Raw genomic sequence first — 19,090 nt, 5'->3', positions numbered from 1 at the left:
ACACGGAGGAGTACTGATTCATCAGCTGGGGGTGGGTGCGGGTGGTAGATGGTAATCAGCAGGAGGTTTCCTTGCCCATGTTTGACCTGATGCCATGAGACTTCATGGGGTCCGGAGTCAATGTTGAGGACTCCCAGGGCAACTCTCTCTCGACTGTATACCACTGTGCCGCCACCTCTGCTGGATCTGTCCTGCCAGTGGGACAGGACATACTCGGGGTTGGTGATGGCGGTGTCTGGGACATTGTAAGGTATGATTTGGTGAGTATAACTACGTCAGGCTGTTGCTTGACTAGTTTGTGGGACAGCTTTCCCAACTTTGGCACAAGCCCCCAGATGTTAGTAAGGAGGACTTTGCAGGATTTACAGGGCTGGGTTTGCCGTTGTCGTTTCCGGTGCTTAGGTCGATGCCGAGTGGTCCGTCTGGTTTCATTCCTTATCGACTTCGTAGCAGTTAGGTACAACTGAGTGGCTTGCTCGGCCATTCCAGAGGGCATTTAAGAGTCAACCGCATTGCTGTGGATCTGGAGTCACCTGTAGGCCAGCCCAGGTAAGGACAGCAGATTTCTTTCCCTAAAGGACATTAGAGAACCAGAGGAATTGGACATACTGCCCCTTGAGCCTGCTGCACCATTCAATAAGATCATGACTCATCTTCGGCCTCAACTCCACTTTCTTACCTGATCACTGTATCCCCTGATTCCTTCAGAGTACAAAAATCTATCTGTATCAACCTTGAATATACTCAACAACTGAGCATCCACAGCTCCTTGGGATTGAGAATTCTAAAAATTTTCTCCTCATCTCAGTGTGAAATGGCCTACCCCTTATCCTAAGACGATACCTCCTTGTACTAGACTCTCCAGCCAAGGGAATCAGCATCTCGGAATTTTCTCTGTCAAGCCCACTGTTTCATTGAGATCACCTCTCATTCATCTAAACTGCAGAGAGTACAGGCCTATTCTACTCAATCTCTTCCTCATCCCAGGAATCAATCTGGTGAACCTTCTATTGCACCCCATCTGAGGCAAGTCCATGCTTCCTTAGGTACCCAGACCAAATTGTACACAGTACTCCAGATGTGGCCTCACCAAAGCCTTATATAATTGCAGCAAGACTTCCTTACTCTTGTATTCCAAACCCCTCCAGTGAATACAGCTAGACTAGACAGTAGAAGTTTTAAAATGTTTGTTTCATGAGGAGGATTTGATATTCATGATGATAAAATGGAAAAAGCTTCATATCAAGAATGCAGTCATCCCACATAAATGCCAAGATGGGTGCTTGGATAGCTCTTCCTAGCTCTGTACAAGACCCATTAGCATTAATATTTATATGTTAAAGTACTAGCAGTTTCCATCCTCATGTTTAAACCCCATTTTGACCTCAACCCTACCTATCTCTGTAACCATTTCTAACCCTATGTCCCAGCCCAAACTCTTCCTCTGACTCTGGCCTGTTGTGCAGCTCCCCTTTCCTTCACCCCATCATTGGCAGCCAAGGCTATCCAGGCACCAAAGCAGCACTAATCAATGTTTTTGATTTTTTTTGGAAGGATATTCTCAGTGCAACATTGTATGCCTTCCTAAATTTGAGGGGAAGAACCAGACGCATTCAGATTTTTAAAAAGGGATCGCGGTCATTGATCACATCCTTCCTGAATATCAACCGTATAATTTTTCCTTAATAGCATTTAGCTTTCAGGACACAAGCATTTTATCCACAGACACCCACCTGGCAACCCATTCCTGCTGTTGATTACCCGTGAGCCTATACCTTATTGTCTTGCTGCTTTACCTTTAGATGTCCCTCTGAGACATTTTTCAATGCTGAAAGAGCCCTAACTTATAAGTTATTCCTCTAGCTCATCCTTATAGCACACAAAATAAGCCTGAATGCTCCTTTCTTCACTGCCTAAAGTATTTGGATGATGACAGAACTACAAATGATACAAACCGAAGCATTGAACAGCTTCAGCATAACTTCTGGAGATTTATCTCAACTAACTTGTAAAAACAGTCCAGCAACATGTTAATTTGTTTATTGCCACCTCAGTTTGATTATGGCAAGATAACACCTCTAGATTTCTTTAAATTTAATCTTTGACAAGTTCTATTCCAGCGAAGAAGTATCTGTGCCACTTATTCTAGTTCTGATTTGGAATTATTGAACTTCATTTGCCACTATCAGCCAAGTTTCGTACTTTGTGAAGCGCTCTTTATATGATCTTGGCTGCTTCATCTGAATTCATAGTTTCCTCTAGCTTGCTGCCATCTGCAGTTTAACCACTTGGTATTGAAACTGGAGCATTGGTCATTTGTTTATACCAGCTACAGGAAGGATCCCTGGTGCATCCTACTGTATGCTATTAGTCCCCAGTTAACCTAGCTTTCCTCGTGATTGGCTTTTGCTTCCTTTTCGTCAGTTACTAATGCATGCCCATGTCTTGTCCTTGATACCCACTGACTTATCTTTATAGCCAAGGCTTTTTGAAGTCTAGATGCACTATATTGTGTAGCGTTGCTCCCAATTTGCGATGTCACTCATCAAAGTCTCAGATTGGTCAGGCAAGATTTGCACCTTCTGGAGCTATGTTGACTGCCATTTATTAGGTTATTTTCATTTGGATATTTTTTCATCTCTACTTCTGATTATTGATTCCATTAGTTTTCTGTAGTTGCTGGGGATGTGATTCTTAAATATGGTATCTAGAAGTAGCTGTACTACTCCTTAAATATGTCAAAGTACTAATTTTTGATGTACTTATTTCTTATACTTAGGTGGGGAGGCTGTTGTGACAACACGTAATATCTCTGATCCTGACCAAGATTTTGAGAGAGAGGTAGGTATTTAGATGCACTTGTTCAGGTTCAGTTCGTAGGCAATGGAAACGTAGTGAAAATAGAATATTTCTCAACATTTGATTATATTTTATTGATGGAGATTAGCAGCAAACATAAACTGATGTGCTTACCTTATTTATTGGCAGGACTCTGATTCAACAAGGCATTCAACACCTTCAAACAGCTCAAACCCAAGTAGCCCACCAAGCCCAAACTCTCCTCACAGGAACCAAATTACACTGGATGGTTTGGACCACGCCACATGTGATGCATGACTGTTGCCTCCAGTAACACTTTACAGTGTATAAAGCCACGCACCAATAGGATTCTCCATTTTCATAGATTTCTTTTCCTCTTGAAAAATGGATTTTTGCTGAATTACTCCAAGAAAAAAGTGCCAAGAATGAAGAATAACTTCTTCCGTTAATTCTTGCTGATTGCACATTAAATTATGTATTTGCGCTCCTGTATGAACAATTCCAGCTTATTTTGACTGTCAGCCCAATAAAATGACTAAGTGTCACACACATTCTGTGGTGATTACGGTTTTGTGCAGTGTTGATAAGTTGCAGCCTTTAACAGCCAAATAAATTTGGGATTGTGAGGCCCACATGTTCTTTCACACCAAACTTTCCTTCCAAATTTCTAATATAGTTGGTAAATGGTGAAATGAAATTGTCCATGTACTGTTCCTGTTTGTGCATCTTAGTTTATATATATAAAAAAAGAAAAAAATGTTTTCTTCAGGGTATACATGACACCAGTAAATAATACTGTGAATAAGAATTTTAGTTGCTTTTTGTATTACCGTTTTTAACTTTTGAAGTAGATGTCCTCTCTTTGTGCTGTATTGTAGTGAAAGACCATATCTATGTCTATAAATGTCTATGGACGCAATGCAGAAACGTTAATGCTGGGAAAGGCCAGATGTGGACCTACTACATCTTCAAATATATAATTATTGTAAAAGACTCAAAAAAAACAATGTGTGACTGTCCTAATTGCTGATCAAAAGGTAGCATAGATATAAGGCAGTGGACTCTGGGATACAAGAAAGCTACTTTAATCGATCATTTTCAAAATCAGTCTTTGCATGAATATACATTCCTTCAAAATGTGTTGTACTGGTTATGTTCTTTAAAAACAAATATCCACAGCGGTCTTGTACATTTTGAAATGCACCAGATGATGTGCTCCTGGTGGATGCAGTTAGTATGTGTGCAGGTGTGTCAATGTATATATAACTCATGTTCAGTGTATGATAACATTATTACTCATTGAATTGTGTCCATATTGCATTAAAGGCTTATACACCACAGCCAGTATAATCCATTTTTTCATCACACCCGTGTGCCTTCTGTGAAGTATTTATGACAATTTACTATTCATACAAATGCAGTATGATTTCCCTATTCAAGATCACTGTAAAGAGCTTGCATGTTTTAGTCACCCAGATCCCTGACTGACTGGATGGTAATTGTGATGTGCCACATTAAGCAACTAATCAAACTTTTTTTCTCTCATTTACTTAAAAGGGCTCGCTGTGGAGCCTAACACTACTGGTGAAACAGTTTGTTTTTTTATGTTAATTTGTGAAAGTGGGTAGTGTTAAAATCAGCTAACCACTCTTGTAATTATGGAATTGTGCTTTGACAAAATATTGCAAATTGACTTGTCAATAAAGCATAAGAGGGAGGTACCAAACTGTTGAATAGTCTGTGTTTACATGAACAAAGACCCTGAAATGTCAAAGGAACATTAATGCATTGTTCTGAAATTCTTCACTATTTTAGCAGCTTCGATAAGCCATTTAAAAAAAAAAGAGCTTGAATGGCTTAGGGCCTCTGTTCGAATAGAGAGAGAAGCATCGGGGGGGGCGGTGGTGGTGGGTGGGTGCGGGGAATGGAGCAGGCCCAATGAGTATTTAAAAAGACTGCAGTGTACCCAAGTGGCCAAAGAACACAGCATTGCAGGAGAGGCCCAGTGAATATTTAAAAAGGGTGTGGAGTATCAGAGCGGCCAGACAGTGAAGCACCAGGTGAGAAAATTCTGAAAAGGGAGATCATAGCAAACACAGAGGCAAGAACAGTGAAGCCCAGGGAATAATAGCTCTGTTTCATTTATTTATTTACATTTTAATCTTAAACTATGTAGATGATATGGGGGCTACTAAACTTAAAAATGTATGTACATTAGAGGCAAAGGCAAAAACTGAGCTATGAACTTTATGTATGTAGACAGTAAAGTTAAGTAAAATGACAGGACAGCTGAGACCCATTGCAGGTACATCCTCTGCTATGTGGGAACTCTAGGACACTTCATGTGTCCAAAACAACCTTATGTGCAGAATGTGGTTTTGGCAGTTCAAGTTCACATTTCTGAACTTAAGTAGCTGGTATCGCTACAGGGTATACAGGAGGATGGTAGTTTCTTGAATCACATAGTTCCGGAGGTGCTCGTCTCACAGCCATAGTGATCTCAGGTGGGAAGTGAGTGTGACTATCTGGCATGGTAGAAAGAAGAGACAGGCAGTGCAGAAATAACAAGGCTTATGGCACTCTCATTGGTTTTCTGAGTGCATTTTCTTTTATTCGTTCATTGGATGTGGGCATCTTTGGCGAGGCCAGCATTTATTGCCCATCCCTAATTGCCCTTGAGAAGGTGGTGGTGAGTAGCAGTCCATGTGGTGTAGATGCACCCACAGTGCTGTTAGGAAGGGAGTTCCAGGATTTTGACCCAGCGACAGTGAAGGATCAACAATATAGTCCCAAGTCAGGATGGTTATTGGCTTGCTAGGGAACTTGCAGTTTCTGGTGTTTCCATGCATCTGCTGCCCTTGTCCTTCTAGGTGGTAGAGATTGCAGGTTTGAAGATGCTGTTGAAGGAGCATTGGTGAGTTGCTACAGTGCATCTTGTAGATGGTACACACTGCTGCCACTGTGCGTCAGTGGTGGAAGGAGTGAATGTTGTAGGTGGGGGATGGGATGCCAATCAAGCAGGCTACTTTGTCCTGGATAGTGTTGAGCTTGCTGAGTGTTGTTGGAGTTGCACTTGTCCAGGCAAGTAGAGAGTATTCCATCACATTCCTGACTTGTGCCTTGTAGATGGTGGGCAGGCTTTGGGGAGTCAGGAGGTGTGTTACTCGCAGCAGAATCCGCAGCCTCTAACCTGCTCTTGTAGCCACAGTACTTACGTGGCTTGTCTAGTTCAGTTTCTGATCAATGGTAATGCCATTAAATGTCAAGGGCAGATGGTTGGATTCTCTCTTGTTGGAGATAGTCATTGCCTGACACTTATGGGGTACAGATGTTACTTGCCACTTATCAGCCCAAGCCTGAATGTTGTCCAGGTCTTGCTGCATATGGACACGGACTGCTTCAGTATCTGAGGAGTTGCAAATGGTGCTGAGCCATAGAACCATTATGCCACAGAAGGAGGCCATTCAGCCCATCGTGTCCACACCGGCCAAAAAAACTAGCCGCCCAATTTAATCTCACTTTCCAACACTTGGTCCATAGCCTTGCTGGCTACAGCACTTCAGGTGCATGTCCAGGTATCTTTTAAAAGAATAGTTTCTGCCTCCACCACCATTCCTGGCAGTGAATTCCAGACACCCACCATCCTCTGGGTGAAAAAGTTTTTCCTCATGTCCCCTCTAATCCTTCTACCAATCACCTTAAATCTCTGCCTCCTGGTAATTGACCTCTCCGCTAGGAGAAACAGATCCTTCCTGTATACTTTATTTAGGCTCCTCATAATTTTGTACACCTCTATTAAGTCACCCCTCAGCCTCCTCTATTCTAAGGAAAACAACCTAAGCCTGTCCAATCTTTCCTTATAGCTGCAACTTTTGAGCCCTGACAACATTCTTGTAAATCTCCTCTGTACTCTCTCCAGAGCAATTATGTCCTTGCTGTAATGTGGTGACCAAAACTGTACGCAATGTTCCCAACTGTGGCCTAACCAGTGTTTTGTACAGTTGAACATTGGGCAATCATCAGTGAACATCCCAACCTCTGACCTTATGATGGAGGGAAAGTCATTGATGAAGCAGCTGAAGATTGTTGAGCCTAGGACACTACCCTGAGGAACTCCTGCAGTGATGTTCTGGGACTGAGATCATTGACCTCCAACAACCACAACCATCTTCCTTTGTGCTAGGTATGACTCCAACCAGCAGAGAGTTTTCCCCCTGATTCCCATTGACTGCAGTTTTGCTAGGGCACCTTGATGCCACACCCAGTGAAATGCTGCATTGATGTCAATGTCTGAAATTCAGCTCTTTTGTCCATATACTGCGGGGAAAGGGAACAGCGAGAAGTCATGGTCCATGTTGGAACTAATGACATAAAGTGTTTGAGATCCTACTGACAGTTTCAAGAGCTAGGAAGTAGATGAAAAAGCAGGACCTCAAAAGTGGTAATCTTAGTGCCACATGCTAGTGAGTATAGGAACAGTAGGATAAAGCAGGTTAATAAATAGCAGAAGAAATAGTGCAGCAAGGAGGTCTTCAGATTCTTAAAGCATTGACATCAGTTCTGAGGCATAAGAGTCCTGTATATGATTGGGTTTGTTGCACCTGAACAGGTCTAGGATCATTCTCCACAGAAACAGGATGAAGCATCAGAGAGAAAGAAAGACTTGTCAGGTAAAATTGTAAATAAGCAATGTGAGGCCTTCAAGGAGGGAGATAGTTTGGGTACAGACTAACCACATTCCTGTGAGGAGAAAAGGAAGAGCATACAAAGCTAAAGTTCCCTGTATGTGAAATGGAGATAAAAATCAATTAAAGTACCATATAACAAACATATTCAGAAAATGGAAACATATGGTATTAAATAATGGTAATGTGGGTACATAATTGGTTGAGGGATAGGAGGAAGAGAGTAGCGGCCAATAGATGTTATTTGACTGGAGGCAAGTACACAATTGGATCCCTAGCGATTGGTATTAGGACTATTGCTTTTCTTGTATATAAATGACAGGGACCTGGGTATGGGCAGTACAATTTTGAAGTTTGAAGATGCTACAAAACTTGGCAATATAGTAAATAGTGAGCAAGATAGTAGCAGTCTTCAGGAGGATGTACAGACTGGTGGAATGGGCAGACACACAACATGCAATTTATATGGATAAGTGTGAAGTGATGTGCTTTGTGAGAAGCTACAGGGAGCAGCCATATAATTTTTTTTAAAATTTGGTCTTGGGATGTGAGCGTCATTGGCAAGTCCAGCATTTATTGCCCATCCTTAATGGCCCTTAAGGTGGTGGTGGTGGTGAGCTGCCATTTGAATGGCTGTATCCATATGGAATAGGAACACCCACTGTGCTTTATTTCTGTTGCAGTTTGATACAATTGAATGACTGGCTGCACCATTTCAGAGGGCAGTTAAGAGTCAACCAATTTGTTGTGGATCTGGAATCACGTAGACCAGACCAGGTCAGGATGACGGATTTCCTCCCCGATGGTCATTAGTGAGCCAGATGTGTTTTTATGACAATTCAGTAGGTTCATGAACATTATTAATGAGATGAGCATTTTATTCCAATTATTTATTAATTTAATTTAAATTCACCCATGCCGTGGTGGGATTTGAACACTCATCTCCAGAGCATTAGTCTGGACCTTTGGATTACTGTCCAAAACATTACCATATTGAGGGGATTACAAGAGTGGAGGGACCTGGGGTGCATATTCATAAATCTTTTGTGGCAGGGCAAGTTGATGAGGTTTTTTTTTATTTGTTCTTGGGATGTGACCAGCATTTATTCCCTGCCATTAATTAACCTTGAGAAGGTGGTGGTGAGCTGCCTTCTTAAATTGCTGCAGTCCATGTGGTGTAGGTACACCCACAGGGCTGTTAGGAGGAGAGTTCCAGGATTTTGACCCAGTGATTGTGAAGAACCAGAGATGTAGTTCCATGTCAAGATGGTGTGTGGCTTGGAGAGGAGCCTGCAGTTGGTGTTTTCATACGTCTGCTGCCCTTGTCCTTGTAGGTGGTAGAGGTCACAGGTTTGAAAGGTGCTGTCGAAGGAGCCTTGGTGAGTTGCTGCTGTGCATCTTATGGATGGTACTGCAGCCATGGTGCGCCGGTGATGAAGGAAGTGAATGTTTATGGTGGAGATTGGGGTGTGGATCAAGCAGGCTGCTTTGTCCTGAATGGTGTCAAGCTTCTTGAGTGTTGTTGGAGCTGCAGTCATCCAGGCAAATGGAGAGTATTCCAACACACTCTTCAATTGTGCCTTGGAGTTCATGGACAGGCTTTGGCAGTCATGAGGTGAGTTACTCACCGCAGAATACCGAGCCTCTGACCTGCTCTTGTAGCCACAGTGTTTATATGGCTGGTCTAGTTAATTTTCTGGTTAATGGTAACCACTGCGCACCCCTCCCCCGCACGGCCACCCCAATGTTGTTGGGGATTCAGGAATGGTAATGCTGTTGAATGTTAAGGGGAGATGGTTAGATTCTTTCTTGTTGGAGGTCATCATTGCCTGGCACTTGTGTGGTGCATATGTCATCACTTATCAGCCTAAGCCAGGATGTTGTCCAGGTCTTGCATACAGACTGCTTCAGTATCTGAGGAGTTGTGAATGATACTGAACACTGCAATCATCAGCAAACATCTCCACTTGTGACCTTATGTTGGAGGGAAGGTAACTGATAAAGCAGCTGAAGATAGTTGGACCTAGGACACTACCCTGAGTGACTCCTGCAATGATATTCTGGGGCTAAGATGATTGGCCTCCAACAACCACATCCGCCTTCCTTTGTGCTAGGTATGACTCCAATCAGTGAAGAGTGTTCCTCCTAAATCCCATTGACTTCAATTTTGCTGGGGCTCCTTGATGGTAAATGTATGGGATATTGGCTTTATAAATAGGGACATTGAGTACAAAAACCAGGGAAGTCAGGCTAAACTTTTACAATGCTCTGGTTATGACTGCTGAAGTATATTGTGTACAATTCCGGACACAATAGGAAGAATGCCAAGGCCTTGGAGAGGGTACGGAGGAGGTTTACCAGGATGATACTAGGGATGAGCGAGTTCACTTATGGGGGGAGATTGGAGAAACTGGGATTGTTCTCCTTCCAGCCAAGAAGGTTAAGGAGAACCCTTAGAGATATTCAATATTATGAGGGGTTTTGACAAAGCAAGTAGGGAGAAACTGTTTACTCTGGCAAATGGATCATTAACCAGTGGTCATGTATTTAAATTAATTGGCATAAGAACTAGAGGGGAACTGAGAATGTTTTCCGCACAGGGGTTGTTTAAGATCTGAAATGCACTACCTGGAAGTGTGGGGGAAATCAGACTCCATAGGAACTTTGACAGAGCAATTGGCTATGTACTCGAAGACAAAAAATCTGTATAGTTATGAGGAAAAATCTGGGGTATGGGACTAAATTGGACAGCCAGTACAGGCATGCCCGGCCGAATAGCCACCTTCTGTGCTGTAAGATTCTATGAATCTATGAAAACTGAAAATGGAGGTTCTTAATGTTAGTGTCATGCAGGCCCCCACCTGCCAAGAATAAGGCATATTAATTTTGTCATATTTATCATTGATTTTAAACTGTTGCTGGGAAGAAGAGAAGGCCTGTTACAAGGGCTGCCAGACACTTAGTTGAAAAACATTTGCATACTAACATACAGTGCTTGTGGAGACATTCAACCCACAATGGATTTTGATCACCAAACGTTGAAGGTGTAAGTAAGAGCATTCTAGAGACCGCTAAGGTGATACAATGCACAAAAGCCAAGACTGGTTAAACCAGCTGGTCACATAACTAACTGGCTGGTCCAAGGTTTTTTGAACGAGCCACAGAGGTTTTGAACAAAGGCTGTTTGCTCCTGGAGTGAAGATCTCTCCTGTGTGCTCCCATCTCTTTCTCACAAGCTTCTGAATCCACTGAGGACACATGAACTTCAAGAGAGAAAAGTCTCCGAATCGAACAAGATTTAAGAGGAATACTGGGCCCCAACGAAAAGCAAGACCTACCTACAATCAAAGACTTTACAGCGAGCTCGAAAAATAGTAACCAAAACCATCTTCAGATATTGCCTCAAGTTTTTCCACTTTATTTCTTCTCTTTTCTGTCTCTATCTTCACGTGTGTATCTCTTATGCATGCTAGTGTGATCATCCAAACTTAGTACCCTGTTCCCGCTTTCTCTCTGTGTCCCTTGATCCCTTTAACTCTAAGAACTATATCTAACTCTTGAATATATTTAATGATTTGGCCTCAACCGCTTTCTGTGGTAGAGAATTCCACCATTCTTTGGGTGAAGAAATCCTTCCTCATCTCAGTCCGAAATGGCTTACCCCTTATCCTTAGATTGTGACCCCTGATCCTGGACTCCCCTGCCATCGGGAACATCCTTCCTGTATCTAGTCTGTCCAGTCCTGTTCGAATTTTGTAGGTTTCTCTGAGATCCCCTCTCATTCTTCTAATCGACCCAATCTCTCTTCATACGTCAGTCCTGCCATCCCAGGAATCAGTCTGGTGAATCTTCGCTGCACACCCTCCATAGCAAGAGCATCCTTCCTCAGTTAAGGAGACCAAAACAGCACACAATACTCCAGATGTGGTCTTACTAAGGCCTTGTATAATTGCAACAAGACATCCTTGCTCCTGTACTTGAATCTTCTCGCTATGAAGGCCAACATACCATTTGCCTTCTCAACTGCCTGCTGCACCTGCATGCTTACCTTCAGCGAGTGGTGCACAAAGACAGCCAGGTCTTGCTGCATCTCCCCCTTTCCCAGTCTAGCGCTGTTCAGATAATAATCTGCCTTTCTGTTTTTGCAGTTTTAGTCTCCTTATCTGGGGAATGATTTTCTTGGAGGGAGTGCTATTGAATGGTAGTGCAGGCTCAAGGGGCCGAATGGCCTACTCCTGCTCTAGTTTCTATATTTCTATGAGATTGGCACATGTTGAATCATCTGGGCAGAAGTGGGCTGCAGCCAGGTCAGTGGTAAAGGATGGTTTATGTGCCAGCTTACCAGAGGACAAAGTGGCCGAAACAAGTACTGCTGCAGAGGACTCAGATGAGGTCATCATCTGGTGTGGCATACAGAAGAGTGCTGAATGGGCATGCATACTGAGAGGCTGGGTCCTTTGGCTGGTCTGTCAGACAGCCTCCTGTCAGTCAAGGAGCATGGCTCCAACTTGGTAGAAGGGATGGCACAGTGTACTACCAGGTACTTTGCAATAGAAAAAGTTCCAAAGAATTACCACAAGTAATCAGGTGACTGGCCCTTTAAATAACTCTACTGCAGGGCCCATCTGGCAGCCTCATGCTTGTTTTGCCTTGAGTATACAAAGCAGATGCTGCCTGCACATTCACAGCCCAAATTTGGGATCCTGGTATCACATCAGCCAGTTAAGTTAGCTGGTGGTGCATCCTGCCCCCAGGAAACAGTGATAGGCATTTACAGTGCTACTGGAAGCACCGCTACACCACTGAATTTCGTGCCACTGTCTTCTACAAATGGCAATGCTCAGTTGATACTGAGGTAGATTTTTGTTTTTCACTGACTGGGCATTGAGCATCCCCTGGGCAGAATGTAGATTGGAAAATCTAGCAGGAGGATCACACAAAAGTCATACGATATGTCTGATTCTCCTATTGAAATTCATAAGATCATAAGAAATAAGAGCCGGAGTAGGTCATTTAGCCCCTTGAGCCTGCTCTGCCATTCAATAAGAGGAGAATTCCAACAATTAATGACCCTCTGAGAGAAGAAATTCCTCCTCGTCTCTGTCTTAATGGGAGACCGCTTATTTAAAAACTGCGCTCCCAAGTCCTAGGTTCTGGCACAAGGGGAAACATCCTCTCAGTATCTACTACCCTGTCAAGCCTCCTCAGCATCTTATATGGTTCCATAAGATCACCTCTCATTCTTCTAAACTACGATGAGTATAGGCCCAAACTGCTCAACCTTTCCTCAGAAGACAATCCCTTCATCCTAGCAGTCAACTTAGTGAACCTTCTCTGAACTGCTTCCAATGCAAATATATCCCTCCCTAAGTAAGGAGACCAAAACTTATGCAGTAATTTAGGTGCAGTCTCACCAATGCCCTGTACAGTGATAGCAAGACTTCCCGACTGTATTACTGCATCTCCCTTGCAATAAATGCCAACATTCCATTTGCCCTCCTAATTACTTGCTATGCATGCTAACCTTTTGTGATTCATGTACAAGGACACCCAGATCCCGCTGTACCGCAGCATTCTGCAGTCTCTCCATTTAAACAATATCCTGCTTTTCTATTCCCTTATTGGAAGGAATACCTGACAGGTACAATCAGGGATGTGCAAACCTCTCCGTTTGATTTTCCTTTCTGCGCTCTGCTCAAATACATTTGAATGCCCAGGTAGTAAAGATGAAAACCAACCCCAGTGAGTGATTAAAGTTGAATATTGCAGCATACCATGCACGCAATGGGTGTGAAAGCACTGGCTGAAAGTTTCACATAAGTGTAAATGTATTGCAATAGTGAAATAACTTGCTTACTGTAAGGGTGTGGTTTTAAATACATTCTGAACTATCTGGATAATTTGCTGATAAGTTACCTCAGTTACTTTTCGATTTCATTCTTGTTAATAACTCCATTGTTGGGTTATGAAATGCCCTTGTCATGTCCAAAATTACAATGAATGCTTTTATACACCAAAGTTGTAAATGAGCACCACTGCAGTGACTTGCAAAAAAGTGTCACAAATGACTTGGATATTTCTAATAATCTATAACCTGTATGATTTTAAAAAGGTGTATTCTGCTGAGACTTGAAATGTAAGTCTGGATTAAATGTTTCACAGGCCAGCTCCAACAGCAAAGGCACACACTCCGACAAGAAGAACTGTATCCATTCATTATTTGACAGGTTACACCCTTTGTTAGCTTAATGGATACAAGTCTAAAGATAGAAAATTTCATCAGATTTTCTATGCCTTATGCTGTGGGTTCTTGTGTCACCAATTTAAAAAAATCTCATAAAACAATATTGAGTAAATAACTATTATTTTAGCTGCCAACCAGATATGTTTAAAATGGTTCACGTGGCTAGAACATTTGAAAATCCCCCAAATGTTTCCTTGTAACCTATCTAGTTATTTTATTTGTACCGAGCCCACTTGCTGGAAGTTAGCCGTTATTATTTTTCCCCTTAAATTGTGTTTAGATAGGCTGCTGGGAGTTCAGGAACTCTCCTGCTGTTTTCTCAACTGATCCACAGGAAAGAAATTACAGCACAGCAAGTCTCACCATGCCAGTCTCATTGAACCTTCTTACCAATCATTTAAATGAATAATCAGCAACCAGCATCATTTTAATAACAGTTCCTGATGCAGGTTAGCGATCCGAAACATCACAGCCTGTCTTTTCTCTTCTCATGTTAACTGTATTTTCCGCATTTTCTATTTTTACTACCTTAAATTATGACAACTTTTTTTTCCCCTGTTCATTGATCAATGTCATTGCTGGCCTACATTGGCTCCATATCCTCAACACCCGAAATTTAAAATTTAAATCCCTAAAAACCATACCCTTCATTCCTCTGACTATGCTCTCTTGGGCATTCCTCCCTCCCTTAGCACCAAACAACCTGGATGGCATCCTTCCATCTACAAAAGACAATGGGCATGGAGCAAACTATCCGTTTAGGTGAGGTGTCTTCTCTTGGTGTACTTTTGCTGTTGGCTGTGAAGGCCAATCCTCGAGAGGCAGGTTCTGCCACAAGTGCTGCATGTGAAGCTGCCAAGTGATGCTGTGAGTTGTTGTTTTTGACGTTGGCGCCTGTTGCCAAGCTGCTTTTACAACTGCTCGTTGTGGTAGTGCACACCAGTCCACAGGATGTGTCTCCATTTCCCTCTTTCACCAGCTAGTGATTCCCAGGTGCAATAGTCGACATTTAGGGCCTTTATGTCCCACTTGCAAGCAACCTTGAAGCGGTGCTTTGGGCACTCAACTGGTTGTCTGGCCTCAGCTACCTCACCATATCGAAGGTTCTTGGGTATGCGACCATCTTCCATCTTGCGAACGTGCCCGTTCCACCGAAGCCGCCTCTGATTAACGCCAATACACTTGGGAGCTCTGCCTTTGAGAGGATTGCCATATTTGTGATTTTGTCCTGCCAGGATATACCCATAATGCACCACAGACAGTGAAGATGGAAATTATTGAGCTTCTTTTCCTGGTAGCCGTAAGTCGCCCATGTTTCACAGCCATACAGCAAGGTGCTGAGAACACAGGCCTTATAAACCATCAGCTGGGTCCTAATGGTCAGCTTGGTGTAATCCCATGCATGTTTCATAAGTTGGCCAAAGGTGGTAGCTGCTTTCCCTATGCGTGTATCAAGCTCTGCATCAAGGGACAGATTGTCACCATGGAATCAAGGTATCAGAATCAGTTAACCACTTCCAGTGGGGCGTCATTTAATGTGATCGGGGCAGAGATGCAACACCTTGTCCCATGACCATGGTTTTCTTGACACTTATAGTCAAGGAGAGCAAGTTACAGGCATGAGTCTTTGTAGCGGAGTTTCCATATGAGTGACTAGCGCAGCATCAGTGTAGGGGAGTTCTCTGATCAGGACGTGATGTGTTTTTATCTTCGCTTTCAGCCTTGATAGATTGTAGAGCTTGCCATCTGACCTAGTGTGCAAGTAGACGCCTTGCATATCTGCAGGGAAGGCAAAGGTCAGGAGCATGGAGAAGAAGATGCCAAACAGAGTGGGGGCTAGGATACAACCCTCTTTCACTCCATTCTTCACTCTGAAACTGTTGGAAGTGGAGCCATCAAACTGTACAGTGCAGTACATGTTGTCATGGAAGGAATGGATGAGACTGAGAAGCTTTGGTGGACAGCCAATTTTTCCCAAAATCTTGTACAGCCCTGCAAGTAAATGGAGTCTTTTAAGTATGACCATAGCAAAGGCCTTCCCCATGATGCTAAGGAGTGAGATTCCCCTGTAGTTGTTTCAGTCTCCTCTGTTGCCTTTGTTTCTGTATAGTGTGGTGATTTTGGCATTACGTGCCTCCTGCGGAACAGAACCTGCTTTCCAGCAGAGAAGGAGGTGGTCATAAAGGTGTGGCAATAGATGGGACTTATCTTCCTTGAGCAGTTCGGCTGGGATTCCGTTCTTGCCTGGTGCTCTTCTGTTTGCTAGGTGGTCGATGACCGTCTCGAGTTCCAGTAATGAGGGTTCTTCACCTAACTCATCCATGGCAGGAAGTTGCGGGAGAGCATCGAGCTCAGACTGGGAGATGTCCAACTCACAGGAGTACAGGTCGCAGTAGTGTTCAGTCCAGCAGGACATCTGTTTACTTCTGTCAGTGAGTACTTCACCATCTGCGGACTTCAGGGGATCAACTTTGGTGATGGCAGGGCCAAGCAGCCTCTTGATCCCTTCGTACATAGCTCGTAGATTTCCTTTGTTGCTTGCAGTTTGGATTTCTTGACATAAGCTGATCCAGTGTTTGTGCATTATCTCCCTGTCCTTTGTATGGCTGTCTTGGCTACTTTCAGGTCCTGCAGTGTCTTAGCTGTTGTATTTATGTTGTGCATCATGTAGGCTTTGTTTTTTGCATCAATGACAGCGATAATCTCAGCTGCGTATGTCTCAAACCAGCCCTTGTTGTGGGTTCCACCTTTACCAAATGATGCTTCTGCTGCTTCATAGATGATTGAGCTCAGTGACTTCAAAGCTTCATCAATGCCAGCATTGATCATCACACTATACAAAAACAAAGGTGACAGAGGAGACTGCAACAACTGCAGGGGAATCTCACTCCTTCACGTCACAGGGAAGGCCTTTGCTAGGGTCATACTTAAAAGACTCCACTTACTTGCAGACCGAGTGCACCCAGAAGCACAGTGCAGTTTCCATGCCAGCAGATCTACTGTGGACATGATCTTCTTCATACGCCAGCTACAAGAGAAGTATAGGGAACAGAGTAAATCCCATTAAGGCTTTGGTGGGTAGCAAGTGTTCTAATGACAGTGCCAAGTGCTGATATTTGACATCATTGCTTATGTAAGGGATATTGATGCGTGGTGGGCCGTTGTGTTTGGAGCTGTGAAACTTTCAGGGGTGCACCTTCACTCTGCTACTGCTAATAGATTAGGTCGGTATCAAAATCTGCGCTATGGTAGGTGCAAGTGTGAAAACCAAACCACCTAGTCATCTCCTTAAACCTACGTCTTCATCCAAGAATTTTGCCCCCTGCCTAATATCCTTCTTTGTTTTGTCACTCATTATTTTCCCTTGTGCCTCTTTGAAGTGTTTTAGGACTTTTGTTCATCCTTGGTTAAACCAAGGCACTATCTGCCTATTCCAGTGCTTCATGTAGACTTCAAAGTTCTCATGATATTATTCAAAGAGCAAGTGTTTCTCCTGATGTCCTGGGCAGCATTTTTTTCCTTAACTTATACAAACAAAAACAGATTAATTGGTCATTTATCTCATTTTTGTCTGTGGGACCCTGCTGTGTAAAACATTTCTTGCCATGTTTTCCCAAATTCTAACAGTGTGACTGTATTTTAAAGTAATTAGTTCTATGCAAAATAATTTGAGGCATTTCTGAGAGGTGTGATAAGCTGCGCTATAAAATACATGCTCTTATTAACTGACTTGTAGATGTCCTGAGCCCAAACATTGAGAGGGAGCTGAGTTAACATTCGTACAGAAATATATTCATTATCTCAAAGCATTACAGCTTTAACTGGATGTTAATTTGTCTCCCTTGCCAGAAGTCTTCAGGACCATTTTCCTGGATGATTTCATCTGAATTCATTGTTTTAGCTAAGTCTGCAATCTAAAAATCCACAAAAAGTCAGAAAATGAAATGCTCAGTTAACTGCACTTTTATGTAGGGTCTTGATTGTTGAGCAGCAGTTGCAATATTGGAATTTTCTTGAAAGAAGTCACCAGATGGTCTTTGTAGATGGGGACGGGGAGGGATTACAATTACATGTTCAAGCCAGAGCTGTTATTTAACTTTAGGCACTAATCAACCCACACCCCCCCCCCAGTGCAGACAGGTGGTGTCACTATAGGTGGTGATTCTTTACATTAATCTTCACTACTCTCTCAGTATTTCCCACAGGAGACGTTTCCCAGCTCGACCTCCTTCAGACAGGGGAGGATGGTGTGAGCTACAGCTGGCTCCACTACTGCTGTCAATGTGGCTCTGTAATTAGCTAGCACAAACATCTGTTTCTCCCTCTGAGACAATATCCTCTCATAATGCAGCGCCTCAGTTATTTAGCTGACCAACAAATAACAGATCACTGACACCTGAGCCAGGCATTAGCATTTTTGCGACATTGGAATAGTAGATTTTCTTTTTTATAATGTTTAAATCATTAAAAGAAACTTTAGGGCAGAAACAATATAAATATACATGAATTCTTTTACATCTGCTGGATATTATAGTGATCTTTTTCTTTAAAAAAAAAAGAGAACAAATCTGGAAAATGAAGGCAGCATATTAGCTTTACTAGTTGTGACTGAGTGGAAAATGTTCCATGTTCACCAAGTCTGAGAGTCTAGAAGATGCAGAAATTCTTGTAATGAGAGAAAGAAAAGAAAAAAAGGAGGGAATGAATGAATGCATTTATGTAGTGCCTTTCACAAACTCTCATAACCTCAGAATGCCTCAAAGTGCTTGACAACCAATGAAGTACTTTTGAAGTGAAGTCATTGTTTCAATCCCAAAAATGTGGCAGCCAGTTTGCACAAAGCAAATTCCCACAAACAGTGATGAGAAAATGACTAGATAATCTATTTTATTGTTTTCCGTTGAGGGATAAATATTGGCCAGGACACTGAGGAGAACTCCCCTGCTCTTAGAACAGTGCTATGGGATATTTTACATCCACAACCTTCTGACTTTCAGTTGCAAGTGCTACCAACTGCAATGTCTGGCACATCTTACATATTAAAGTTGTGGCTCCAGGATACACCTTAGGTAGCAATGGTGTATAGGAGATACACTACTGATTGTTACTTGAGTGAATAGGTTATTCTCATTTAAAATACATTTGCTCAAAATAGGTGCACTGTCTCCATCTACTGATTGTTCTGTGCTGAGCTCTTCCTACTTCCTGAAGAATATTATCATTGATGACAGTCTTGTTTGAAGTGGTGTATGACTAACAATACCTTACACTTCATGTGTATGATCTTTGAATTTTCACTATTGAGTTATTCTGCACATGTTCTATTGATAGAAAGAAGCAC

General features: G+C 42.6%; 1 protein-coding gene across 1 annotated transcript in view; it reads left to right on the top strand.

The window, feature by feature from the left end:
- Positions 1–4,160, top strand: part of cdc42bpb (CDC42 binding protein kinase beta (DMPK-like)) — a 268,863-nt gene extending 264,703 nt beyond the window's left edge. The window contains exons 38-39 of the mRNA XM_068038967.1: positions 2,780–2,841; positions 2,989–4,160. Coding sequence (XP_067895068.1) covers positions 2,780–2,841; positions 2,989–3,117 — 191 coding nt within the window. The 3' untranslated portion in view covers positions 3,118–4,160. The remainder of the gene's footprint in view (positions 1–2,779; positions 2,842–2,988) is intronic.
- Positions 4,161–19,090: the final 14,930 nt, after the last annotated feature.

Source organism: Heterodontus francisci, chromosome 9 (genome assembly GCF_036365525.1).
Source record: "Heterodontus francisci isolate sHetFra1 chromosome 9, sHetFra1.hap1, whole genome shotgun sequence".
NCBI classification, from domain to species: domain Eukaryota; kingdom Metazoa; phylum Chordata; class Chondrichthyes; order Heterodontiformes; family Heterodontidae; genus Heterodontus; species Heterodontus francisci.
Note: the sequence above shows the minus strand (reverse complement) of the source record. Positions and strands in the feature narration are given on the sequence as shown.